Raw genomic sequence first — 27,239 nt, forward strand, 5'->3', positions numbered from 1 at the left:
GTGGTTTGCCGGCTCTAGAGCTCTGGCTCAGTAGTTGTGGCGCACGGGCTTAGTTGCTCTGCGGCATGTGGGATCTTCCCAGACCAGGGCTCGAACCCGTGTCCCCTACATTGGCAGGTAGATTCTTAACTGCTGCACCACCAGGGAAGCCCCTATATGTATACTTTTTAAAAAAATAGAAATGAGATCATATATATTGTTTTATAAGTCACTTAAAATATAAAGAATATTTTTTCATGTTTAAATGTTCTTCTACAAGTTGCATTTTAAATTTAATTTTCATTTTTAATCAGAGTTAAATATGCACATAATTTAAAAAGTTGAATGATTCTGTACATTTCTTTATAGAAAAGAAGAGTCTCCTGGCCTCCCCACTCTGCCCTTTTTGCTGATTCTTTTGGTATTTACCTCCATATCTCAAATGAACATGCTTGTATTGCTGCTGATTAATTTTTAAATTTTAGTCATTATTTATTGGCTTTCCATTATGGAAGGTGAGGATTTAGCTTTTTCACAGCCTATCTCAGCTAGGTCTTCCGATTATTATAGTTTAATTTTGGTTAGGGCAATATTCAGAATTTAAGTTATTATGACTCTGTAAATGCTTTTGACATCTAAGTCATGAAATTTATATCTATATAGGTATAGATGTAGGTATATAGTGTGAGTAACTTTTCTATACTAGTTTTTTTTTCCTGGAAGTAATAATTGTATTGTGTTTTTCTTTGATTAGTTTTCTAACCTAATTCAATTCCAAACCAGTTGCACAACTCTTCTCTTATTGCATTTAGGTTCAAGTGAATATTCTGCCAATAGCATTACCTATGAGAAATCTCTCCTGGAGTCCCTATTGTCCTAAAGGCTAGGGACCATGATTTATTTATCTTAGTATTCCCACAGTTTTTGGCAGGGTACTCATCAAATGTTTGTTTATTGAAAGAATGATTGGTAAAAGTTCAGATTGTAGAATATTTAAAAATTTACCCAAATAACTTTGTGTATAATAAATCAAGATTATTAATAGATTGATTCAAATATAGATTTGTATAACATAATTTAGCCGTTCTCAAACTCTCTGGTCTCAGGACCTCTTATCAATCTTAAAATTTATTGAGGACCCTAAAGAGTTGTTTATTTGTTTTATCATGGATTTATAGCTAATGATATTTCCTGTATTAAAATTAAAACATATTTTAAGTTTATTTATTTTAAAATAATAAAGCTGGGCTTCCCTAGTGGCACAGTGGTTAAGAATCCACCTGCCAGTGAAGGGGGCATGGGTTCGAGCCCTGGTCCGGGAAGATCCCACATGCAGCTAAGCCCGTGCGCTTTACAACTACTGAGCCTGTGCTCTAGAGCCCACGAGCCACAACTACTGAGCCCGTGTGCCACAACTACTGAAGCCTGTGCACCTAGAGCCCGTGTTCCACAACAAGAGAAGCCAACGCACTGAGAAGCCCGCACACTGCAACGAAGAGTAGCCCCTGCTCACCACAACTAGAGAAGGCCTGCACGCAGCAACGAAGACCCAATGCAGCCATAAATAAATAAATAATACTATTTTCCAAAACAGAAAAACAGGTGGTGAAATAAGTGGCATTGTTTTACATTTTTTCAAGTCTCTTTAACGTCTGGCCCCATAGAAGACAGCCGGATTCTCATACTTCTGTGTTCAGTTTGTTGCAATATATTGCTTTGGTTGAAGCATATGAAGAGAATATGGCCTTATTCAGATACACTATTGGAAAAGGGAGGAATATTTTACCATCTTCTCAGATAATTGTGGATTTTCTTTTTACAAATTAATTTTATTTATTAAAAAAATTAACATGGTAAATGACTTTTTTGGGTTCTACAGTTCTATGAGTTCTAGCATGTGTGTAGATTCATGTAACCTTCACTATAATCATAATAATAATCGTAATAGTTCATAATAGTATTCATAAGTATTCATAATAGCTCTACAGTCCCCCAAAACTCCTTCATACTGTCCCTTTGTAATCATACCTTCATCCCACCTCTAACTCTTCACAACCACTCATCTATTCTCTGTCACTCTAGTTTTATCCTTTTGAGAATGTCATATAAATATAATCATACAGTATGTAACTTTTGGAGACCAGCAAGTGATGTCAAACATCTTTTCATGTATTTATTTGCAATCAGTATAACCTCTTTGGTGAAGTGTCTGTCTTTTGCCCAGTTTTAAATTGGGTCATTTGTTTTCTACAGTTGAATTTTAAGTGTTCTCTATATATTTTGATACAAGCCCTTGGTTGGATATTATGATTTGCAAACATTTTCTTCCAGTATGTAGCTTGTCTTTTCAATTTTGTAACAGTGTCTTTCACAGAGTAAAAGTTTTCAATTTTGGTAAAGTTCAGTTTATCAGTTTTTTTTTTCTTTTATAAAATGTGCTTTAAGTATCATGTCCAAAATCCTTTGCACAAAGATTTGCTTACCAGTTTATTTCTAAATGTTTTGTATTCTACATTTAGATCTGTGATGCAATGTGAGTTAAGTTTTGTATATAAGGTTTGAGGTTTAGATTGAGGTTCATGTTTTTACATACACATGTACAGTTGTTCCAGCACTTTGTTGGAAATTGTCTCTTCTGTGTTGAATGGCCTTTGCGTCTTTGTCAAATATCACTTGGCCTAGAATAGGCAAAGCTATAGAGACAGAAAATAGACTAGTGGTTGCCAGGGACCAGGGAAAGGAGGGAATAGAGAGTGACAGCTAGTAAGTATGGGGTTTCTTTTTTGGATGGTGAAAAAGTTCTGGAATTGGATAGTGGTGGTGAATACACAGCCTTGTGAATATACTACAAACCACTGAATTGTATACTTTAAAATGATGGTATGTGGATTATATTTACATTTTTAAAAAGCTAAAAATTTAATTGGCCATATTTGTGTGGATCTATTTATGGACTCTATTTCATTTACCTGTAGTATGATTAATAAGCCTTTGCCAATAGCACAAGGTCTTGATTACTGTCACTATATAGTAGTAAGTCTTAAAATCATGTAGTGTGATTCCTCCAACTTTATTACTATTTTTCAAAACTGTTTTAGGTATTTTGGTTCCTTTGCCTTTTCACATAAATTTTAGAATCAGCTTGTCTATTTAGTGCCTTTTGCTTGAATTTCATTTAGAATGTTGTTAAATCTGTTGATCAGTTTGAGCAGCTTTTTTTGTTTTTTATCTGCCCTTTATCAGGTTGAGAAAATGCCCTTCTACTCTTAGTTTGCTGAGAGTTTATATCATGAATGACTGTTGAATTTTGTCAAGTGCTTCTCCTGCATCAAATGATAGATCATGTAGTTTTCTTTTTTAGACTGTTAATCTGATGAATTTTGTGAATTGTTTTTTTTTTTTTTTTTTTTTGCGGTACACGGGCCTCTCACTTCTGTGGCCTCTGCCTTTGCGGAGCACAGGCTCCGGACGCGCAGGCTCAGCGGCCATGGCCCACGGGCCCAGCCGCTCCATGGCATGTGGGATCTTCCCGGACCGGGGCACGAACCTGTGTCCCCTGCACTGGCAGGTGGACTCTCACCCACTGTGCCACCAGGGCCCTGGACTTTTGTTTGTTGGAAGATTTTTAATCGCAGTTTCAATTTAATTACTTGTGATTGGTCTGTTCATATTTTCTATTTCTTCCTGGTTCAGTCTTGGAAGGTCATACCTTTCTAAGAATTTGTCCATTTCTTCCAGGTTGTCCATTTTATTGGCATAGAGTTGCTTGTAGTAGTCTCTTAGGATGCTTTGTGTTTCTGCGGTGTCTGTTGTCATTTGTCTCTAGGTATTTTTTGATTTCCTCTTTGATTTATTCAATGATCTCTTGGTTATTTAGTAACGTAGTGTTTAGCCTCCATGTGTTTGTGTTTTTTACGTTTGTTTCCCCTGTAATTCATTTCTAATCTCATAGCGTTGTGGTCAGAAAAGATGCTTGATATGATTTCAATTTTCTTAAATTTACTGAGGCTTGATTTGTGCCCCAAGATGTGATCTCTCCTGGAGAATGTTCTGTGTGCACTTGAGAAGAAAGTGTAATCTGCTGTTTTTGGATGGAATGTCCTATAAATATCAATTAAATCTATCTGGTCGGTTGTGTCATTTAAAGCTTCTGTTTCCTTATTTATTTTCATTTTGGATGGTCTGTCCCTTGTGTAAGTGAGGTGTTAAGAGTCCCCCGCTATTATTGTGTTACTGTTGATTTCCTCTTTTAGAGCTGTTAGCAGTTGCCTTATGTATTCAAGTGCTCCTATGTTGGGTGCATATATATTTATAATTGTTATATCTTCTTGGATTGATCCCTTGATCATTATGTAGTGTCCTTCGTTGTCTCTTGTAACATTCTTTATTTTAAAGTCTATTTTATCTGATACGAGTATTGCTCCTCCAGCTTTCTTTTGATTTCCATTTGCATGGAATATCTTTTTCCATCCCCTCACTTTCAGTCTGTATGTGTCCCTAGGTCTGAAGTGGGTCTCTTGTAGACAGCATATATATGGGTCTTGTTTTTGTATCCATTCAGCAAGCCTGTGTCTATTGGTTGGAGCATTTAATCCATTCACATGTAAGGTAATTATTGATATGTATGTTCCTGTGAACATTTTCTGAATTGTTTTGGGTTTGTTTTTGTAGGTCGTTTTCTTCTCTTGTGTTTCCCACTTAGAGAAGTTCCTTTGGCATTTGTTGTAGAGCTGGTTTGGTGGTTCTTAATTCTCTTAGCTTTTGCTTGTCTGTAAAGCTTTTGATTTCTCCATTGAATCTGAATGAGATCCTTGCCGGGTAAAGTAATCTTTTTCTTTTTTTTTTAACATCGTTTTTGAGTCAGGTAGAGTAATCTTGGTTGTAGGTTCTTCTCTTTCATCACTTTAAGTATATCATGCCACTCCCTTCTGGCTTGTACAGTTTCTGCTGAGAAATCAGCTGTTAACCTTATGGGAGTTCCCTTGTATATTATTTGTCATTTTTCCCTTGCTGCTTTCAATAATTTTTCTGTCTTTAATTTTTGCCAATTTGATTACTATGTGTCTTGGTGTGTTTCTCCTTGGGTTTATCCTGTATGGGACTTGCTGCACTTCCTGGACTTGGGTGGCTCTTTCCTTTCCCATGTTAGGGAAGTTTTCGACTATAATCTCTTCAAATATTTTCTCGGGTCCTTTCTCTCTCTCTTCTCCTTCTGGGACCCGTATAATGCAAATGTTATTGCGTTTAATGTTGCCCCAGAGGTCTCTTACACTGTCTTCATTTCTTTTCATTCTTTTTTCTTTATTCTGTTCCACAGCAGTGAATTCCACCACTCTGTGTTCCAGGTCACTTATCCGTTCTTCTGCCTCAGTTATTCTGCTATTGATTTCTTCTAGTGTAGTTTTCATTTCAGTTATTGTATTGTTCATCTCTGTTTGTTTGTTCTTTATTTCTTCCAGGTCTTTGTTAAACATTTCTTGCATCTTCTCTATCTTTGTCTCCATTCTTTTTCCAAGGTCCTGGATCCTCTTCACTATCATTATTCTGAATTCTTTTTCTGGAAGGTTGCCTATCTCCACTTCATTTAGTTGTTTTTCTGGCGTTTTATCTTGTTCCTTCATCTGGTACATAGCCCTCTGCCTTTTCATCTTGTGTATCTTTCTGTGAATGTGGTTTTTGTTCCACAGGTTGCAGGATTGTAGTTCTTGCTTCTTCTGTCTGCTCTCTGGTGGATGAGGCTATCTAAGAGGCTTGTGCAGGTTTCCTGATGGGAGAGACTGGTGGTTGGTAGAGCTGGGTGTTGCTCTGGTGGGCAGAGCTTAGTAAAACTTTAATCTGCTTGATTGTTGTTGGGTGGGGCTGGGTTCCCTCCCTCTTGGTTGTTTGCCCTGAGGCAACCCAACACTGGAGCCTACCTGGGCTCTTTGGTGGGGCTAATGCCAGACTCTGGTAGGGCTCACGCCAAGGAGTACTTACTAGAACTTTGCTGCCAGTGTTCTTGTCCCCATGGTGAGCCACAGCCACCCCCCGCCTCTGCAGAAGACCCCCCAACACTAGCAGGTAGGTCTGGTTCGGTCTCCTATGGGGTCACTGCTCCTTCCCCTGGGTCCCAGTGCGCACACTACTTTGTGTGTGCCCTCCAAGAGTGGAGTCTCTGTTTCCCCCAGTCCTGTCGAAGTCCTGCAATCAAATCCCAGTATCCTTCAAAGTCTGATTCTCTAGGAATTCCTTCTCCCATTGCCAGACCCCCAGGTTGGGAAGCCTGACGTGGGGCTCAGAACCTTCACTCCAGTGGGTGGACTTCTGTGGTATAAGTGTTCTCCAGTCTGTGAGTCACTCACCCAGCAGTTATGGGATTTGATTTTGGTGTGAGTGTGCCCCTCCTACCGTCTCATTGTGGCTGCTCCTTTGTCTTTGGATGTGGGGTATCTTTTTGGTTAGTTCCAGTGTCTTCCTGTCAATGATTGTCCAGAAGCTAGTTGTGATTCTGGTGTTCTCACAAGAGGGAGTGAGAGCATGTTCTTCTACTCCGCCATCTTGGTTCCAGTGGTACATCAGGTGTTTTAAATGCATTTTCAGCTTAGATATTTTCAGCTTAATGATGAGGTGTAACCCCATCCATCAGAAATCGAGGAAGATTTGTATAGGTACTCCAGCTTTTTGTGGTATATCTTTTCCTATTCCTTTGCTTTTTAAATTCATGAATAAGTTTATTTATAATGATATTTATATAATAAAAGCAAAACACATGAAACTCAGAAGTTCTCAAAGAAACTGAAGTATAATAATAATAATAAAAAGCAATGTAGACTGACAGGCAAGAATTTAAAGATTTAATAAACAGTTGAATATGAAATAGACATCCTTACTTCTAAATTCTACTTTGTCACTCACGCTGAATTATATTTGAACAACGGCTCTCTGTTCAGGAGCTCCTGTACTGGAAATTCTAGAAACTGGTAAATTACTTTTTAATAAGAGTTTAAAGTTAATGATGTATAAAAAGAAACAAAATTGAGTTATTTGTAGTGAGGTGGATGAACCTAGTGTCTGTCATACAGAGTGAAGTAAGTCAGAAAGAGAAAAACAAATACCGCATGCTAATACATACATATGGTACCTTAAAAAAAAAGGGGGGGGGTTCTGAAGAACGTAGGGGCAGGAAAGGAATAAAGACACAGATGTAGCGAATGGACTTGAGGACACAGGGAGTTGGAAGGGTAAGCTGGGGCGAAGTGAGAGAGTGGCATGGACATATATACACTACCAAATGTAAAATAGATAGGTAGTGGGAAGCAGCCGCATAGCACAGGGAGATAAGCTTGGTGCTTTGTAACCACCTAGAGGGGTGGGATAGGGAGGGTGGGAGGGAGACGTAAGAAGGAGGAGATATGGGGATATATGTATATGTATAGCTGATTCACTTTGTTATAAAGCAGAAACTAACACACCATTGTAAAGCAATTATACTCCAATAAAAATGTTTTAAAAATATTAAAAAATAAAGTTAATGATGTATTACCATGTTGTACCTAATGCTGCCTTAATATGAAGTCACATTCAGTATGCTTTGAAGTGAAATAGCTGTAAATTAATCTATTCTGCCAGGCTACAAAAATGTCACCAACATTTTGGTGATGCATGCTCATGTGTTAGGATTGAACTGTTTAGGAGGGTAAAGAGAACTGGAGCAGAAGTGAGCATACCTTTGTTTTTAACTTACGTATCCCATTATTTTTGAAGTGAGTTTCTTATAGAAAGCATAACTCATCTTCATGATCTCTCTCTTTTCAGTGGTGTGTTTAGGCCATTTATATTTAAAGTGATTACGGATATATTTGGATTTAGGCCAACCATTTTATTATTTGTTTTATGTTTATGCTCTCTGTTTTTGTTCTCCTGTTTCTCCTTTTTTAGCTTCTTTTGGATTATCTTAACATGTTTTGGTAGTCCACTTTATTTCTTGTTTTTTGCTTTTTATTATATCTTTTTTGTATAGTTTTTTAAAGAATTATTTATTTATTTATTTATTTGGCTGTGTTCGGTCTTAGTTGCAGCCGTAGGATCTTCATTGTGGCATGCTGGTTCTTCGTTGTGGCAAGCGGGATCTTTAGTTGGGGCATGTGAGGTCTAGTTCCCTGACGAGGGATTGAACCTGGGCCCCCTGCATTGAGAGTGCGGAGTCTTAACCAGTGGACCGCCAGGGAAGTCCCTGTATAGTTTTTTTTGAATGGTTGCTCTAGTGTTTACAATATACCTACTTAATTTTTCACAGTCTACTAGAATTATTATATCACCACTTCAAGTAGAATGCAAAAGCCTAATAACCATCATATAGGTCTCTTTACCATTCTACCTTTTTTTTGTAGTTGTGTTATGAGTTATATCTATATACATTGGAAATCCTTTCAGATAGTGTTATAATTTTTGCTCTTAACTTGCAAGCATATTTTGAAAAAGTCAAGAGGAGGTTAGTCTATTATGTTTACCTAGATTTCTGTTGTTCTTCATTCATTCCTGTTATTCCAAGTTTCCCTCTGTTATAATTTCCTTTTTCTCAGAAGAAATTTCTTTGGTAATTTACCATACAGCAGCTCTGCTTACAATACATAATTTTCTTTTCTCTGAGATTGTCCTTATCCCTGAAGGATGTTTTCTCTGGGTACAGAATTCTGGTTGACAGTGCTTTCTTTACTTTCAGTACTTTAAAAATGTTTTTCTGTTTCTTGCTGACCTCCATGGTTTATAATGAGAAAGTCACAGTCAATTGAATTATTGTCCCCAGTAAGTAATGTATCATTTTTCTCTGGCTGTTTTTAAGAGTTTTTCTTTGTGTTTAATTTTCAACAGTTTGGTTATGATGTGTTTGTGAATGGATTTTTTTTGTGCATGTCCTGTTAATTAAGGTTCTTCAATCAATTGTTTTATGTCTTTTGCAAAACTTGAGACGTTTTAGCCATTATTTTAAAAATATTTTTCCTGCCCTACACTTTTTCCTCTCTTGACATGACTGTGATGAGTTGAATGTTAGAATTTTTGATATTGTCCTGCTGGTCCCTTGGGTCTGTGTTCATTTATAAAATTATTTTCTGTTTTTTTAATTTCTATATATTTATCTTCAAGTTTACTGACTCTTCTGACACTTCCATTCTTCTGTTGACTCTAGTAACATTTAAAATTTTCTGTTATTGTATTTTTCCCTTCTAAAATTGTTATTTATGTCTTCTGTATCTTTACTGAGACTTTATCTTTCTGTTCATTTCTAGGACTTCATATATCTTTCTATTTATTCCTTCACTTCTTGGAGCATTTTTATAGAGGCTGCTTTAATGTCTTTGATAAGTCCCAGATCTCTGTCATCTTGGCATTTACATCTGCTGATTTGTCCTTTCACATGTAAGTTGAGATTTTCCTGGTTCTTTGTATATTTGGTAGTTTTGGATTGTGTCCTTGTTATTTAAAAAATTATGAGACTTGAGTCTTATTTAAATTCTGCAGAGAATGTTGATATTTTAAAAATTTGACCACCTAGTTGTGTTGAGGTTGCACATTCTAACTAGCCTTCCAGGTATTTTGTTTTTAATATTAGTTCGGTTTTTAAAGCCTTTGAAATAATACTCAGATCTGTCCCAGATGTATACCAGTGGTGGTAAGTCTGGCACCTGGACAGTGAGTCTAAGCCTTAGTTCAGTTCTCAAAGTTAGTGGTATGCTGTTCAATGTCATATCTTTTAGTGATGCTAAATGTAATCTGTAAGTGTAAGTATTACCGGTTTCATTCATTCATTATTAAGTTCTAAATCAACCAGCCTTTCACCTAAGAGTTTTGGCAGCCGTTCATAACCACTGCCTACATTATTTCATTAGGTGTTACAGAATGGTGAATTTTTAATTCTGTGACTATCAACTATTTGGTTTCTTTGAAATACAGTTAATACTACAGGAAAGGCAGGGTAAATGCTTGACTTATTTTCCTTTTATTTATATTCAGAATAATGAATTAGTACACTAGCAATTGTTTTAGTATCTACTGAATTGTTTTTGAATATCATTATGAATTTATGGGTTATTATATATTTCATGTGTTTCAGTTATTGCAGTCATTATCCTTTTATTTTAATTTCCTTATTTATTTATTTTTAATTTTGGCCATGACTCATGACTTACCAGATCTCAGTTCCCCGACCAGGGATTGAACCTGGGCCACGGCAGTGAAAGTGCCGAATCCTAACCACTAGACCACCTGGGAACTCCCTCATTATTCTTTAGATGTCAATTTTCTCACTTCAAACCATTGTGAGCCCGTTCCACTTAGCTCCTGTGTCCTTTTTTTTTTTTTTTTTTTTTTTTTTTTTTTTTTTTCCTGTGTCCTTTTGACTTGACTCCATTATCTTGAACAAAGTTGGATTCACCATGAGGATAATGAAGCTTCAACTTCAGGGTTCTTTATTTCCATTGGCTTCTTTCAAAGCTTTGGGAGCAAAGTTTTAGTAATTGGTCATATGTAAAATTTGCAAAAGTAAGATTTTTAAGATAGGGGCCTCACTTAATATAAATTCCAGGCCCCATAAATCCTGGATCTGTCCCAAGTCTTTGGTATATTCCCTGCTTTCAAGCACAGCAAGATTCTAGGCTCATCTTTTATATTTCCTACCCCAGTTTTAGAAATAGCCATTTTTCCAAGGAGCTTTTGTTCTTTTTTTGAGGGAAATGGTATTTGGAACTTTCAGTTTGGATGCTAGAGATGCTTAATCTATTGGGCTGCATTGCTTCTAGGACTTCTCGATGGTTAGACTTGTGAAATACGTGTTTAAATAAAGATCATATTTTTTTCATGTTTTCTTCAATGTCAGATTTCAGGATTTTTACTTGACCTCTTTGACTTTTATATTTGTATCTCTTTATACTGAAAATGTTGACTCTTAGTGATTTAATATAATCACTTATTTGCTGTGTCTTGCATATAATAGTTTTTAAATAACAGAATTGATATTATTTCTAATGACAAAACTACTAAATGGAGTTTTAAGATTTCTTTGTTGTTCTTTTATTCCTTAAGCTATATCGCACTAGGGGTATACAATCAAAATACTGTATTTTAAAGCCACTTGAATTATTTTCTGTGTGATAATGTCACATACTTGGTATGCAGTGGGTTCTTGGTTTCAGTTTGTTTTAGATTTTTAGAGATTGTACTCCTTTCATTTTTAGTATCTTTTTTAAAATTTATTTTGTCTTTTAATTGTCTTGAAGGAAGAGGTCACCGCTCAGTGTCAACAAAACGCTAAATTTATTGGTCTCCATTCAGGGGAGAGTTGTGAAGCTTAGAGTTCAGGGATTGGTAAAGTGGGAGTGTTTAGGAAGTGGTTGAATTTTTGATAAACAGATGTGGCTATGGACTGTGGCTGTTACTGACTGGTTGACTTTCTGAAGTGTGGTCGCTAATATGAAGCTGTCATTGATAGACTGGCATGAGTTTGAAGCTAGTTCTGATGATTACTTTGTTGCTATGGTCCTTCCCTGAATTTGGAGTATAGGAGGTTTTTTTTGTTGTTGTTTGTTTTTTTTTTGCGGTACGCAGGCCTCTCACTGTTGTGGCTTCTCCCGTTGCGGACCACAGGCTCCGGATGCGCAGGCTCAGCGGCCATGGCTCACGGGCCTAGCCGCTCCGCGGCATGTGGAATCTTCCTAGACCGGGGCACGAACCTGCATCCCCTGCATCGACAGGCGGACTCTCAACCACTGCGCCACCAGGGAATCCCTAGGAGTTTTTTTTCTTGTATGTAAAACAGTGATTTTTGTTCCAAAATGAAAACTATATCACAAGATATATTCTTAGAAGTCTGACTTTTATCCTTATCCCCTCCATCCTGTTTTCTCCTTTCTCTTGGGCAAAGGTTGGCAAGCAATAGTCTGCAGGCCAAATTTGGCCACCCATCTCTTTTTGTAAGTAAATTTTTGTTGGAACACATACTCTTTTGTTTATGTATTGTCTATGTCTTCTTTTATTTTAAAATGGCAGAGCTGAGTAGCCATGACAGAGATTATATAGCTTATAAAGACTGAAATATTTATTATTTGGCCCTTTACTGAAAAAAATTTATTGATCTCTGCTATCGTTTTTATCACTTTTTGGCTTTTCCTTTTTTAAAAATAATAAAAGCAAATATGTTAATATACTTAACATTTACCTTCCTTTTACAGAAAAGTAGTATACTTTAAACACGTCACTGCATCTTATTTTTTTTCACTTAACAATATATCCTGAAAGTCACTCTGTGTCAATATATCTCTAATTCCTGGACTAGTACTCCGTTACATAAGTGAATCATTTTACGTTCAACCAATCCCCTATTGAGTGACTGTTAGTTTTTTCCCTAGCCTTTTGTAATTATAAATAATGTTATAGTGAAAAGGCTTGTGAAGAAGTCATTTCACATGTTTTTGCCATTGTACCTTTGGAATAGGTTCCTTGAAGTGGAATTGCTGGATTAGAGTTTAAATATAAATTATTTTATTATGCTGAATATTACCATATTCTCCTCCATGGGGCCCATACTTTTTTTTTTTTTTTTACTGTGATAAAGAACACATAACATAAAATTTACCATCTTAATCATTTTTAAGTATACAGTCAGTAGTGTTAAGTATATTCGCATTGTTTCAAAACAGATTTCTAGAACTTTTTCATCTTGCAAAACTAAAATTCTATACCAATTGAAAAACAATGCCCCCTTCCCCCTCCCCCCTCCTGCCTCTAGTAACCACCATTCTTCTTTCTGTTTCCATGATTTTGACTGCTCTGGATAGCTCATATAAATAGAATCATAAAGAGTATTCGTCATTTTGTGACTGGCTTTATCACTCAGCCAGGTTCATTCATGTTGTAGCATGTGACGGGATTTCCTTTTTAAAGGCTGAATAATATTCCATTGTGTGTATATTCCACATTTTCTTTATCCGTTCAACTGCAGATGGACGTGTGGGCTGCTTCCACCTTTTGGCTATTGTGAAGAACGCTGCTGTGGGCTTGAGTGTACAAATATATTTGTCTGAGTTCTTGCTTTCAGTTTTTGAGGGTATATACCCAGAAGTGGAATTGCTGAATCATATGGGAATTGATTTTTAAATTTTTTTAGCAACTGCCATACTGTTTTTCATAGTGACTGCATCATTTTATATCCCCATGCACAGTGTACAAGAGTTCCAGTTTCTCCACATCCTTGTCAGCACTTATTATTTTCTTCTTTTAATAGTAGCCATCCTAGTGGGTATGAGGTGATTTGTCATTCTCTAGATTTTGAGCATTTTTTTCATGTGCTTTTTGGCTATTTGTATATCTTCTTTGGAGGACTGTTTATTCAGGCCGTTTGCCCATTTTTTAATTGAATTATTTGATTTTTGTTTTGTTGAATTATTCTTTATCTATTCTGGGTATTAACCACATATCAGATATATAGTTTGCAATTATTTTCCCCAATTTCATAGGTTGTCTTTTAGCATATAAACTTTAAAAAATTTTGACAGAGTCCAATTTATCATTTTCTTTGGTTTGCTGTGCTTTAGGTGTCATACATAAGAAATCATTGCTTAATCCAAGGTCAGTGAAGATTTATGACTGTGATTTCTTTTAAGACTTTTATAGTTTTAGCTTTTACATTTAGGTCTTTGATCCATTTTGAGTTAATTTTTGTGTATGATGTTAGGTAGGGGTACAAATTCTTTTGCATGTGGATATTTACTTGTCCCAGCCCCATTTGTTAAAACAAACTCTAGATCTTTTTAATCTATGCATCTCTTGTTTTTTACTTTTAATGTAGAATATTGCAGTTATGCCCAGAAACAGTATAATGGATTTAGATATACCCATCATACAAAAATTATTAAAATTCTGTCATTCTTACATTTGATCTTCTACCCCCAAAACAATAACTCTTTTTCCCCTTAGAGTGCTTTAAGGCAAATCTAAGACCTTTTATCACTTTGTACATTAGTAGTTTATGTATCTCTTACAGAGAAAGACTTTATAAACATAACTACACTACTATTATTACACCCTACAAAATTACCAATTATTCCTTACCCAGTACTTGCTTAATTTTATCTGGTTGCTAGTTGCTGCCTTAGGTTGATACATATCTTGTTTCTTATAATGTGCAGTGTAAAGCTTTTTTATTTTACATGCCATTTGTCTTGGGTCATTTTGTCATTTATATGGGTCATTTTGTTCTTTAGGATCTCCATAATCATGGATTTAGCTCATTGTATCTTCATGTTGTCATTTAACATGTACCTCGATCCCCCTTATTTTTGTAAACATATAATTAAATCTAGAAGCTTGATTAGATTTAGAGGTGTCTTGTTTGTTTTAAGGCAAGAGACTTCATAGGTGGTACTGAGAAAATTTTGTTGCATCTGTCAGGAAGCACTTCATGTTTCATTGTTCTACCTTTTAGTGATGTTAACGTTGATCATTGAGTTCAACTTGATCCTTCCATATTAAAGTTCTCCATCCACTTTTTACCTTATGGTTTTAGCAGCTATTGATGGTCATTGCCCAGATTCATTATTTAACCAGGGATTGGAAAATGGTGATTTTCTAAGTCTATAATTTCTTCTGCACTTACTAGCTGTGACTATTCTCTAAGGAAAAAGTTGCCTTCATCATCTCTTTGGTTTCCCTGAAATACTCTTCATATCAGAAAGGCAGGATAAATGCTTGATTCTTTCTATTTATTTGACAGTTTTCAGAATAATGAGTTGTGCCTTAGCAACCTCCAAAATTCTTTTTTCTTTTTTGAGTGTCATTATGAACTCATGAGTGTTTATTTTTTTAATTAATTTATTTTTTATAAATTTATTTTTGGCTGCGTTGGGTCTTCATTGCTATGCGTGGGCTTTCTCTAGTTGCGGCGAGCGGGGGCTACTTTTCATTGCAGTGCGTGGGCTTCTCAGTGCAGTGGACTCTCTTGTTGTGGAGCACGGGCTCTCGTGTTGCGGAGCACAGACTCTAGGTGCACAGGCTTCAGTAGTTGTGGCACGTGGGCTCAGTAGTTGTGGCTTGTGGGCTCTAGAGCGCAGGCCTAGTAGTTGTGGCGCATGGGCTTAGTTGCTCCATGGCATGTGGGATCTTTCCAGGCCAGGGCTTGAACCCGTGTCCCCTTCATTGGCAGGTGGATTCTTAACCACTGCACCACGAGGGAAGTCCGTTTATGTTTTTGATGTTTTTCAATCACTGCAGTCACCATTCTTGTATCTGCTCAAATTGTTTCATCTTTGGCAAATGAGAATTCTTTCACTTGTCTCTGAATTCCTTTTGGCTTGTTAGTAGTGGTACTGTTAACATTTTTGCTTTCTGATTTGACAAGATGCCCCAAGTTCATTGTGCATCATTTCCTGTGCCAGACCAGGAATAAGCCGTTTCTTCAAGGAGCTCTTATTTCTTTTAGTGGCGTATGATGTTTAGACTTCACAATCTAGAGGCAGGGGTTCTCATGGCTACTGAGTTATCATTGCTTTTAAGCCTTTTCAGGCCGATCCTCATGCCAAATTTTCTATCATAATTTGATTGTCTGATACTTGTTACGTAGTTGATTCCTAGGGGCATTTCTTGGGAACAATATTCTTTGAGTTCTGTGTGTTCATAACTGTTTCCTTTAGCCTTGAAGGTTACTTTGGCTTGATAGAACACGCTTGGCTCACATTTCCCTGGATACTTAAATATTCAGTAAGCTGTTTGTGCCAATGTCTGTTCCCAGTCTGATTTTTTTTCCCCTTATGTATAATTTGGACTTTCTGCACATACGTCCAGTGAAATTTTTTTCCCTTTAAAATTCAGTAGCTTTACTAGACTGTGTTTTGGCATTAACCTTCTTCTGAGTTGTTTTCCCAGATATGTAGTATACCATTTCAGCCTGCAGGTTTAGTCCTTTTTTAATTTCCAGAAATTATTTTCTTGAATTATAGTGGCTAATATTTGTTCCATCTCATAGCTTTGGGGTTTTTATTGGCGGCCTTTTATACTATGTATTTTATATTTACTTTGTCTTTTATCACTTTTAATTTCTAAATTTCTTAATTTTTTTCATTTTTCCCTTTATTTTTTCTTCCTTAATTTTACGTTGTTTTCGCTCATGTCTCTTCTACTTGAATCTTCATTTCTTTTCCTTTAATTTCTGTTCCTTTTCTGAATTTGCTCAGATTTCTTTTTATGTCTCTCTGTTGCCTAGCTCTCTCATTTATAAGGTTTTCTAATTATGATTTATGTTCTTTTAAAGCTTCTTTTTCTTACTTTCCTTTAGTTTGTTCTGTAATTAGGTTACAGCATTATCTCCTTTAGGCCATATTTTTCTGCAGTATCTTCATTTTCTACAGGTATGTTGTTCATGTTGTTATCCTTTTTTCTTACAATATCATTGTATTGGGTTTGATCAGCAGACCTTTTCTGTGGCTCATGTTTATCTCCTACGCACTTTAAATGCATTTTGTAACATTAAAATTATATTAGCTCTGGTGATGTTAAGCTCTAAGTTGCAACCTATTAAACTGTAAGCTGTTGTAAATTAGGTACGATTTTTTTTTTCTTAGCAGTGTGTTGGACTAAGCATAGTAGTCTGGGTCAACTGCCATTGACACCATGCTTGTCCTGAGGTCTAGCAATCTCAGTTATTGTAAATTATATTTGTGTTATAATATAATGCTTCTTTAATGTGTGGCTATTTCACTGGACATCTGTAATGGAAAGATAAGTACTTTTTTTTTACATGTACTAAACAGATTTTAGAACTGAGTTTGTGGGGTTTTTCCCCTCTTTCCAGCAAAGCAACCTAATTAATGTATAGGATTAGTAGTGTTACTTGGTGCTGGAATGTTTGTGTTAATTAGTCCTGATATGCTGCTGTGTTTCTTTTGTTTCAGGTTAAATGGAAACCACCCTTGGGAGCTGGATGCCTGTGTAGCCATTCTATCACATCAGTGAATTGCAATGAGTGGAGGAGGAGAGCAGCCAGATATCCTCAGTGTTGGAATCCTGGTCAAAGAAAGATGGAAAGTAGTGAATAAACATCAGGGATTGGTATCTTGATAAAACCATTTCATTAGGAAATAATACATATATTGCTTATATGCCTAAAGCAGTTATTTTTGGTTCTTTTCCTATGATTAGGTTCTGTTTATGCCCTAATTCTTATTCTTGCTGCTTATAGGAGTAAATTTTCCTAAACTCTGATAGCTACTATTTTTTTAAAAATTTATTTATTCATTTATTTATTTTTGGCTGTGTTGGGTCTTTGTTGCCGCAGAAGGGCTTTCTCTAGTTGTGGCGAGTGGGAGCTACTCTTCGTTGCGCTGCACGGGCTTCTCATTGCGGTGGCTTGTCTTGTTGCAGAGCATGGGCTCTAGGTGCGCGGGCTTCAGTAGTTGTGGCACACGGGCTCAGTAGACGTGGCTCGCAGGCTCTAGAGTGCCGGCTCAGTAGTTGTGGCGCATGGGCTTAGTTGCTTCACAGCTTGTGGGATCTTCCCGGACCAGGGGTCAAACCCGTGTCCCCTGCACTGGCAGGTGGATTCTTAACCACTGCACCACCAGGGAAGTCCTCTGATAGCTACTATTGAATAAGGTAAATAAAAGTATACTTAGGGAAAGAACAGTTGAAAAAAAAATACAGTACAGTGAACTGCCCTTTTTTATTTTTTAACATTTTATTAAGGAAAATTGTAAGTATACATTAAAATAGTGAGACTGTTATAAAGAACCTCCAGGTACTCATGCCCCAGCTTAAACAGTTATAGACTGATGGTCAATCTTGTTTCATCTCTTTAACCTCTCTCCCAAAACATTTTGAAGCAAATATTTTACCTTAGCATTTCTCTTTATGCACTTCAGTATATATCTCTAAAAGATAGACTTCTTCTTAAAATATAATATCATTATCACTTCTAGAAAAGCAATAATTTCTTAATATCATTAGGTATCCTTCCAACTTTCACATTTTCCTAATTGTTTTGTAAATTATTTTTAACAGTTGAATCAACCAAATCCAAGTAAAGTCTGGATATTGCAGTTGGTTTACATCACTTAAGTTTCGTTTAATTTCTAGGTTCCTTTTCATCTCTCTTTTTTTCCTTACAGTTTATTTATTAACGAAACTAGGTTATTTGCCTGTAGAATTTTCCAGTTTGGATTTTTTCTATTGCTTCCATGTGGTGTTAACATGTTTCTCTGTCCCATGTATTTTATGTAAACAGTTAGTTATTTAGAGAGGCTTGATGGATCTGACTTCAGGTTTGTTTATTGAAGTAGGGGCATTTCTTTTTTCATAAAGAGTATTGTGAACTTTGGATGGGAGGCATATAATGTCTTATTGCCCATCGTTTTTTGTGATGTTAGCACTATTGATCATCATTGTCTAGGTCTGTTAATTCATTAGGGATTGCAGACTGGTGATAGTCTATCATTCCTTCATTTATTAGTTGAAGTACATCTATGAAGAGAAATTTCCTATCATTAACTATCTGACTACCCTGAGATACAGTTTGAATAGGAATACAGGATAAATGCTTGATTCTTTTCTTAATTCACCAGTTTTCAAAATAATGAATTGGTTCCCTAGTATCTTCTAAAAGTGACCAATGAGGGCTTCCCTGGTGGTGCAGTGGTTGAGAGTCCACCTGCCGATGCAGGTGACATGGGTTCGTGCCCCGGTCTGGGAAGATCCCACATGCCGCGGAGTGGCTGGGCCCGTGAGTCATGGCCGCTGAGCCGGCGCATCCAGAGTCTGTGCTCCGCAACGGGAGAAGCCACAACATTGAGAGGCCCACGTACGGCAAAAAAATAAAAAATAAATAATAAATAAATAAATAAAAGTGACCAATGAAATTTTTAAAAATATAATTAAGAATTCATGGATCTAAGCATATTTAATGTGTTTCAGTCCACATTAGTTATCATTCTTATTGATTCTAGTTATCATTCTTATTGATGCGCAAATTGTCTCATTTGACTGAGGGGATATTCTTCAGGTTGTCTCCTGAGTGCTTTTAACATGATCCTAATAGTCTTTTGATGGCTTCCTTGCCCTAGACTTGGAATCTGCCATCTTTCCTCCTATGAAAGAAGCTATTTTTGTTTTGGATATATTTAAATATATTTTATGGCTATCCAGTCTTTGGTAACCAAAGTTTTGTTCCATTAGCAGGTTTAGCAAAGCTATTTAATAGTTTCCTTAGTCTATCAACAGATTGGAAAAAGAAGATTCTTCCTTTAGAAATAAAAATTTTGTGTCTATGGTACAGTGTTTTACTGATTAGGCAAATCAGTAGGCTTTGAAATTTTACTTGAGTAAATATAAGAAAAGAACCTTTTCATCATCATGGACTGGTGCAGGGAGATTCCAGCAATTGGTAATCTTTAATGTAAGTCAGGCATGAGTGTTTCTTTGGTGGGAGCTTTGTGTTAAGTGCTGTGGTAAAGGTTGGCTTTCTTCAGTAGACATATCAAAAGGTGACAAATGAAGCTACGTCTGGCATAGTTGCTTTGTCCTGGTAATGAGAGCTAATAAATGTATGGAGCATGTCCCCCAGATTTGAGAGTCATAGTGGTATTTTTAGTAAAAAAATCACAGGCTCATTGTTAAGGATGGTGTTTTGGTTATCTACTGTTATATAACAACTGCATCAAAACTTAGAGGCTTAAAACTGTCATTTATTTTGCTCACAGTCTTGTGGATTAGGAATTTAAGAAGAATTTGCCTGGGTGGTTTGTCTCATAGCCATGTGGCACTAGCAGGTTTGGGGATTGGAAGGTCCACTTCCAGATGGCTTCTTTGGTGCCTGGGGTCCTTAGTTCCCTTACCCCCAAACTGGTGGCCCATTTTCTAGGACCTCTCTACCGGGCTATGGCTTCTCAGGATGGACACACTTTTTACATGGTGGCTGGCTCTTGAGAGTGTTCGGTTGGTTAAAGTAGTCACAAGATCCACCCAGGTTTAAGAGGGTGGGGAAATGGACTGTGCCTCTTGATGGGGGAGTGGCGGGGTCACAGAAGAGCAAAAAGGATGGGCACTATTTTGTGGCCATCTTTAGGAAATATAGTCTGCCACAGTCTTACCTCTATTCTTTCCCTAGTCTGCATATCACCATTGTACTAAATTACCTCTCTTTGCCGTATAAACATTGGTGATGTCTTAGGGTTTTGTTAAGCTCAATAAAAAAAAAATTCATGCTCTATTATTGTTCAAATGATTTTATATGAATAGACCAAGGAGCAAAATCATTTATTTCAGGTTAGAATTTTTGTTCTGTTGTTTGGTAAGGTTCTTTGTGAGGTAAAAACATGAAGCCAACTCGCATCAGAGTCCATAATTAGAAAGATGTCTCTTTGGTACTGTTTATGACTTTTTAGAGTTATACAGTCTTTGTTTAATGGACAAAATATAAATAATCATAAGATTATTATGATTGGGCCCCAGTCAGGGGCCAAAAAAGAGAATTTATTTAACTGAAATTAAGTTCTGGAACTTTTTTTAGTCCCAAACTCATATCAGAGTTTCTCGTGGTATCTCTTCCCATCACCAAACCAGAATAAGGAAGGATTATGGCTCATGTATACAAAGCAGTAAATAGTTATTTAGCAATAATTATATACTTACCACTTTGCCAAATGCTATGGGGGAAGTAAAAAATAGAAGGAGTGGCCCTCTGTTTGAAGATTAGTTTCATTGTAGGGGGATAGGGCATTGACAATGGACAGTTAAACAGTATGAGTTGAAACACTGTATAGTGTATTACTACAGGTCATACCTGAGGTATTTATAGTAAAATGATTAATTAAATGAGTAAGCACATAATTCCTATAGAAATTTAGAAGAGAAAAAGGAATCAACCTAGATGCAGAAATCAGTACAGACCGTGTGGGGAAAGAAGTAGGACTTGAGGTGAGGCCTCTGGGGTGGTTAAGATTTAGGACCCTGTGCCTCCAGTGATGACTTCCTACATTATATCACATCCTGGCTGCTTGATAACGTGCTAAGGAGAAGACTGAGTTTCAGGAAATGGAAGAAGGCTAATGTCATGCTGTATCTAGGTTGAAGTATATCACCTCCCCCCTCCCACCCCAGTTTCTCACAGCTCTACAGTTCCAGTGTCACTAGCTCTTCAGAACTTGCTTTTATTTTATTTTATTATTATTATTAGTTTTTTTCTTTTGCGGTACGCGGGCCTCTCACTGTTGTGGCCTCTCCCGTTGCGGAGCACAGGCTCCGGACGTGCAGGCTCAGCGGCCATGGCTCACGGGCCCAGCCTCTCCGTGGCATGTGGGATCCTCCTGGACTGGGGCACGAATCCGTGTCCCCTGCATCGGCAGGCGGACTCTCAACCACTACGCCACCAGGGAAGCCCTATTTTATTATTTTTTAAAACTTTTTATTTTATATTGGAGTGTAGTTAATTAACATAGAACTTGCTTTTAATACTCAAAGATCCCGATATTCCCCAGTTAAGCTAACACATTTTATTAGGGAGAATATTAAGTGTTTGATGAAAGTATTTATTTATCTATCTATCTATCTGTCCCACGTGGCTTGCAGGGTCTTAGTTCCCCAACCAGGGATTGAACCCCAGGCACGGCAATGAAAGCACCAGCCCCCAACCACTGGACTGCCAGGGAATTCCCTGATGAGAATATTTAATTTGATTAGAGTTTACTATTATTTGAGCGTATGGATATATAGTGAACACTGGAATAGTTTAGAACAGGAGCTGTTCTGTGGAGCCTGTTCAGTGCCTCAGAAAGGAGGGTAAATGGGGCTGAGAGGGCTGGGCTCTGGCTGCCCCTGTCCCTTCTCCAACCTCCCCACATACATATCTCAATCAGGTTCCAGATAAGATTTCAGTTGGCAGAAAGATTGTATGGATTTAAAAAGTCTTCAAATGATTGCCTTAGAATTAGAATAAATAGGGTTGTTGAGGGGTATTTGTGGGAAGTGAAACTTTCAGATATTGTGTCTTTTATGATACTTCTGATGCTGGCTGTAGGCCAGATTTTAAAATTGTTTGTGGCTGAAATAAATTGAGTACTTTTTGTGGACAAAACTGTGAGAAGGGCTTCCCTGGTGGCGCAGTGGTTGAGAGTCCGCCTGCCAATGCAGGGGACATGGATTCATGTCCCGGTCCAGGAAGATCCCACATGCCACGGAGCGGCTAGGCCCGTGAGCCATGGCAGCTGAGCCTGCGCGTCCGGAGCCTATGCTCCGCAACGGGAGAGGCCACAACAGTGAGAGGCCCGTGTACCACAAAACAAACAAACAAACAAAAAACTGTGAGAAAAGATTTTGATGTTATTTCTAGGTATTTGTTCTTGGCATATGCCTAGTTAACAATGTTGAGATCTTTTATCATAAAATAGGGATAGGCAAATTATATATTATTTTCTAAATATAAGAGATGAATTAGTTTCTAATTAGAATCTTCTAGTAATTTTGTGTGTGTGTATTCTTATTTTATTTCCCATGCAGTTGAGGAAGATTGGGGGTGGGGGCTTTGGAGAAATTTACGATGCCTTGGACATGCTTACCAGGGAAAATGTTGCACTGAAGGTGGAATCAGCTCAACAACCAAAACAAGTTCTGAAAATGGAAGTTGCTGTATTGAAAAAACTACAAGGTAAGCTTCTTGTATGATATACCAAACAGTTTATAATTTATTGTTACCTTTGTGAACCTCAGTTACATTCTCTATCAATTGAATATTCTGGTGTCAGCTTGGTTTAAACATGCTGAACGGTTTTCTTATGGAAATTTTATCACTAGTAGTTGTAGAAATACTGATTGCTTAGAGTAATTGGACTTTGGGAATTCCTTTTCATGGTGAGCAAGGATGAGAGAGAGTGAATAACCTGAAACATTCTGCTTTAGAAAGTGTTTTCATAATGTCTGTTATGGTAAAACTTGCCTTTTAAAAAAAAATAGCCAAACATGAATACCTCTGAGTTGTTTCTACTTATGTTTTTGGATGTTAAACATGCTTTAATCCCATTAAGGAAGCTGCCTTCAAATCACACTGAAGGATGGATTAAAAATAATAGTATTTGTTATATGTTGATTTCATTAGCTTCAGTTTAATCGAATAACTCTTTCTGGCCCTGTCATCATTTTTGAGGTCCATTTTATGACTTGGATCCCTATTGTTTTACCACAAGCATAAATAACTATTTTTCCGACATCAATCAAGTGATTAAAACCCTGAATACATGGCTAGTTTGATTCATCTTTGTATTTTCAGTTTATGACATAATCTGGTATTACTGATATTTAATATTTAACTGTTTTATCTGAATCAAAATTAAATAGGGGTGATTAGCACATTAAATGATCTTGTTAAGCTCTAGAAGGTTTGATATTGCTATGGGACATTCATTAGCATCTAAAGGAATTTAGTACTAATATAGAGAGCAAAGGAAGTTGCTATAATTGGTAGAAATAACTGTAGTTGGTAGAAATAGCAAGGACAAAATGTTGTGTATACTCTGGTTTCTCTTCAGATTGAATAAATCTTTCACCTTTCACTAAAAACAAAAGTGCTATGTAGCTTAGGACTCTCAAATTCACGGCTGTGTAGTCTCTAGGGTGAATGTGCTGTCTTTGTGAATCACTGATGTGATGATGTCTGGAATTCTAGTAAATAAATTTCTGTTAAGTTAATGAAATGTGTATTATGTATTCTGGCAACATCTATTCTTTTAATCATTGCTGTTTGCCTTAAGCTTTCTCATTGTCCGAGTTTCTCTACTAGTTGGCTCATTTCATTAGAGCATGATGCTAATAAAATTATAGCTCTGTTTAATAGTTACTTTTAGCCTAAACTTAGCTTTCCTAAAACATGGGAAATCAGGAAGACAGTGGATAGATCAGCACCCATTGTCACTACTAGAAAAAATGGATGACTGGAGAAGAAAGGATAGAGGAAAGGATGGTGTTCTCTTTTTCTCACCTTTTCTGCTTTTTCCCTATTTCTTTCGAGCTGTTTCCAGCTCAGTGACATAGGGGCCACAAACAGGTGCAGCTGGAGCTACCTCTTCGTGGTTTGCACGGATCCCAAGAGATCTGTTTTACTTTCAGCTAAGTCCATAAAGGGTATGTCAACATCAGCTTGGCTTGGACGGTGCTGCTTCACCTGTCTTTCTCCTACTTGGTCCTGAGGAGATGCTTCCAGATGAGGCAGGATACAGCTTTGTAGCCCTTCCAGTAAGTTCTCCTGCCTATTTTGGCCATGGTTTACTTAGCATTGTACGTGATAAAGCTTGAAGAACAGTTTAGTACCTTTTAATGGGTGAATTAGAGATCCTTGGATGTTGAGTCTGTCCTTTCCTTCTTATTTTATCTTTCGTACTATTACCTAAAATGTTTTTCTTTCTTGCTTATTACCACGTGACATCCTATGCCTCAGGACTCTTCACTTTCCAAAATAAGTAGATTTTTAATCTTTTGGTCTGTATTTCAATGGACAGCCCTTGACTTTCTTTTCTTGGCTTTCTGACTGTGCCTTCTGCATACTTATGCCTCACAATTTCTTTTTGTTGAAGGTGCTTTGGAATCTGTACACTTTGAGAACATTTTTATGGTGCTGAGCTGCTTGCTTCTGCCTGCCTGTTGGCATAATGATTTTCTTACTCAGTGACCCCAATAAAAAGACTAAATGTGCAAGGAATAGGTATATAACCAGAGGCTAGCCCTTTATAGGATTAGTTGGTTTAAAGTTGATGTTCAGTTTTTGATAACTGGTATAGGATATGTTTCTTTGGTTTTTTTTTTTTTTTTTTTTTTTTTTTGCGGTACGCGGGCCTCTCACTGTTGTGGCCTCTCCCGTTGCGGAGCACAGGCTCCGGATGCGCAGGCTCAGCGGCCATGGCTCACGGGCCCAGCCGCTCCGCGGCATGTGGGGTCTTCCCGACCGGGGCATGAACCCGTGTCCCCTGCATCGGCAGGCGGACTCTCAACCACTGCGCCACCAGGGAAGCCCTGTTTCTTTTTTTATGTTTTTTTATGATGAATTTAGCCTGAACCCTAAGTTTTGTTTCTTTTAAAAATCAATCCCCCTATTTAAAATTCTCATAATGTCTTTTCCTGGATTCCTTCAGTTCTGAGTTTTCTCCCAGTCTTTCCGGTACTTAACAATCCTAGATTCCCTCGGCTCGTGCATAACTCTCATAGTAGTATGTTCCTTTCTTATTGGCCCTGAAGTGTGAAGGCCTTAAGATTTTACCTCATCTTTCCTTCTTTTTTTTTTTTTCATCTTTCCTTCTGAATGACCTTCCCCACGCTACTATAGGAGATAACTCTCTTTTCAAAGCTCTCTGAAATATTCTGGATGTATATCCTACAATTCTCTATTGAATCAAGCTAAACTCCTGAATTATACTTGGGTTTTACAAATGAGTCTGAATGTTTTAGTCACTGCTCAACTAGACCACTTGTCTATAGGCCTCTTAGGTAGTACTTCTATACTCAGTTATTCTCTGAAGTTTCCTTATTAAATAGAACTGTAAAACTTATTAAGCTTTTCCTTTTATTAATATCATTGTTCAGAGCTACATCTCTATATAACCATTTATTTGTGTTTCTTCGGTCAGTTTATGACTATACTATCTTCAAATCTTTGTTTTCAATTTATTTGCTTTGACACTGTGCAAAGCGTTATTGCCTCCCTACTCTGTTAGATTCTTTTTTCTCTCTTCTCTCCCATCTTAATAAATATTTTATAGGGACATTCTACCGATCTGTACTTCTCCATTTTTATGGTCTCTTGAACTCTATCTCACCGCACCACTCTTTATGGTCTCTTGAACTCTTATCTCACCGCACCACTCATTGTTTTTTTCATTTTAATAAATAAGTTTTATTTGCAGTGCTGGTACAAGAGGGGAACAAAACCCTTTTGTCCTGTGATTCCAAATCTGATCGCTAGTAATTCTGCAGTACCTACCATCAATACTTTTTTTTTTTTTTTGCGGTACACAGGCCTCTCACTGTTGTGGCCTCTCCCATTGTGGAGCACAGGCTCCGGACGCGCAGGCTCAGTGGTCATGGCTCACGGGCCCAGCCGCCCTGCGGCATGTGGGGTCTTCCTGAACTGGGGCATGAACCCATGTCCCCTGCATCGGCAGGTGGACTTTCAACCACTGCGCCACCAGGGAAGCCCCATCAATACTTTTTAAAAAGATAGATTTCCTTTCCAATCTTAACAAAATTTTATACATGTCTAGAATCCTGCAGTGAGACAGGCAAATCTTAAATTTGTTTTTTTCCCCTAAATTTTTATTATGAAAAATCTTAAATATACATAAAAATATAATTGTATAATGAGCATTCATGTACCCGTTACTCAGCTTCGGTAAGTATCAGTGTTTGGCCAGGCTTGTTGCATCTATATCCTACATTTTTTCCCAGCTTGCTGAAGTATTTCAAAAGAAATCCTAGGCATCATATCATCTGTAAATACTTCAGTATGGGTCTTTATCTAATAGATAAGGTCTCCATTTTTATTTTTTAATGAAAATAGTCTTTATTTCAGAGTTATGAATTACAGGCCAGTAGGAAATCTGTTGGGTTGAGGTTGGGGAAGGGGTGTTTGGAAACATATCAAAAATTGACAGACATTACTTCGCCTGTAAGAGCTCTGTTGATGGTTGATGATTTTGTGAATCCATTAAATTATATCTATTGGAATATAGAAAGTCTTAGTCACTTATTCCCTACCAAGAAAAAAAAATGATATGAGAAGTAGCTTATGTTAAACATTAAGAAAATTTGGGGAAATCTGCATTATTGAGAAAGTGAAATTACTATGGAAACTCTTCAGGTGACCAGTTTTAAGAATGGATTGGAGAATCTCATTGGAGAGGAAGCTCATGTTCCAGTGTTTCTTTTTTTTAATTAATAGACTTTACGTTTTGGAACTGGTTTAGGTTTACAGAAAAAATGAGCAGTTTCTACAGTTTCCTCTATTAATAAACCCCATCTACAGTTTTCTCTATTAATAACATCTTGCATTAGTATAGTACATTTGTTACAATTGGTGAACCAGTATTGATACATTATTATTAACTAAAGTCCATAATTTACATTAGGGGACTCCTTTATTAATAACATAAACACTATAGTCTAAAACACCTAAGGAAATTAAGTTATTTCTCAGTACCATATAAAATCTAGCAGCCAGTATTTAATTTCTCCCACTATCTCAAAAATATCCTTTTACCATTGAATTG

The 27,239-nt window shown here is 37.0% G+C and overlaps 1 protein-coding gene and 1 non-coding gene across 4 annotated transcripts in view; one reads left to right on the forward strand and one right to left on the reverse strand.

Moving 5' to 3' along the window:
- The window catches only part of TTBK2 (tau tubulin kinase 2), a 144,633-nt gene that overhangs the window by 18,570 nt on the left and 98,824 nt on the right, over window positions 1–27,239 (forward strand). For 2 of the 3 annotated variants that reach the window (XM_024732473.1, XM_024732474.1), the window contains exons 2-3: window positions 16,896–17,031; window positions 22,489–22,636. In XM_024732473.1, coding sequence (XP_024588241.1) covers window positions 16,963–17,031; window positions 22,489–22,636 — 217 coding nt within the window. In that variant the 5' untranslated portion in view covers window positions 16,896–16,962. Of the gene's footprint in view, window positions 1–16,895; window positions 17,032–22,488; window positions 22,637–27,239 lie in introns of those variants that run through there. The other variant, XM_024732475.1, reaches the window with a different exon arrangement.
- On the reverse strand, window positions 10,156–10,227 carry TRNAE-UUC (transfer RNA glutamic acid (anticodon UUC)). Its single transcript has one exon. It is a non-coding gene; the product is annotated as a tRNA-Glu (tRNA).

The sequence above is a fragment of the Neophocaena asiaeorientalis genome, unplaced genomic scaffold (genome assembly GCF_003031525.2).
Source record: "Neophocaena asiaeorientalis asiaeorientalis breed wild unplaced genomic scaffold, Neophocaena_asiaeorientalis_V1.1 scaffold119, whole genome shotgun sequence".
Classification (NCBI taxonomy): domain Eukaryota; kingdom Metazoa; phylum Chordata; class Mammalia; order Artiodactyla; family Phocoenidae; genus Neophocaena; species Neophocaena asiaeorientalis.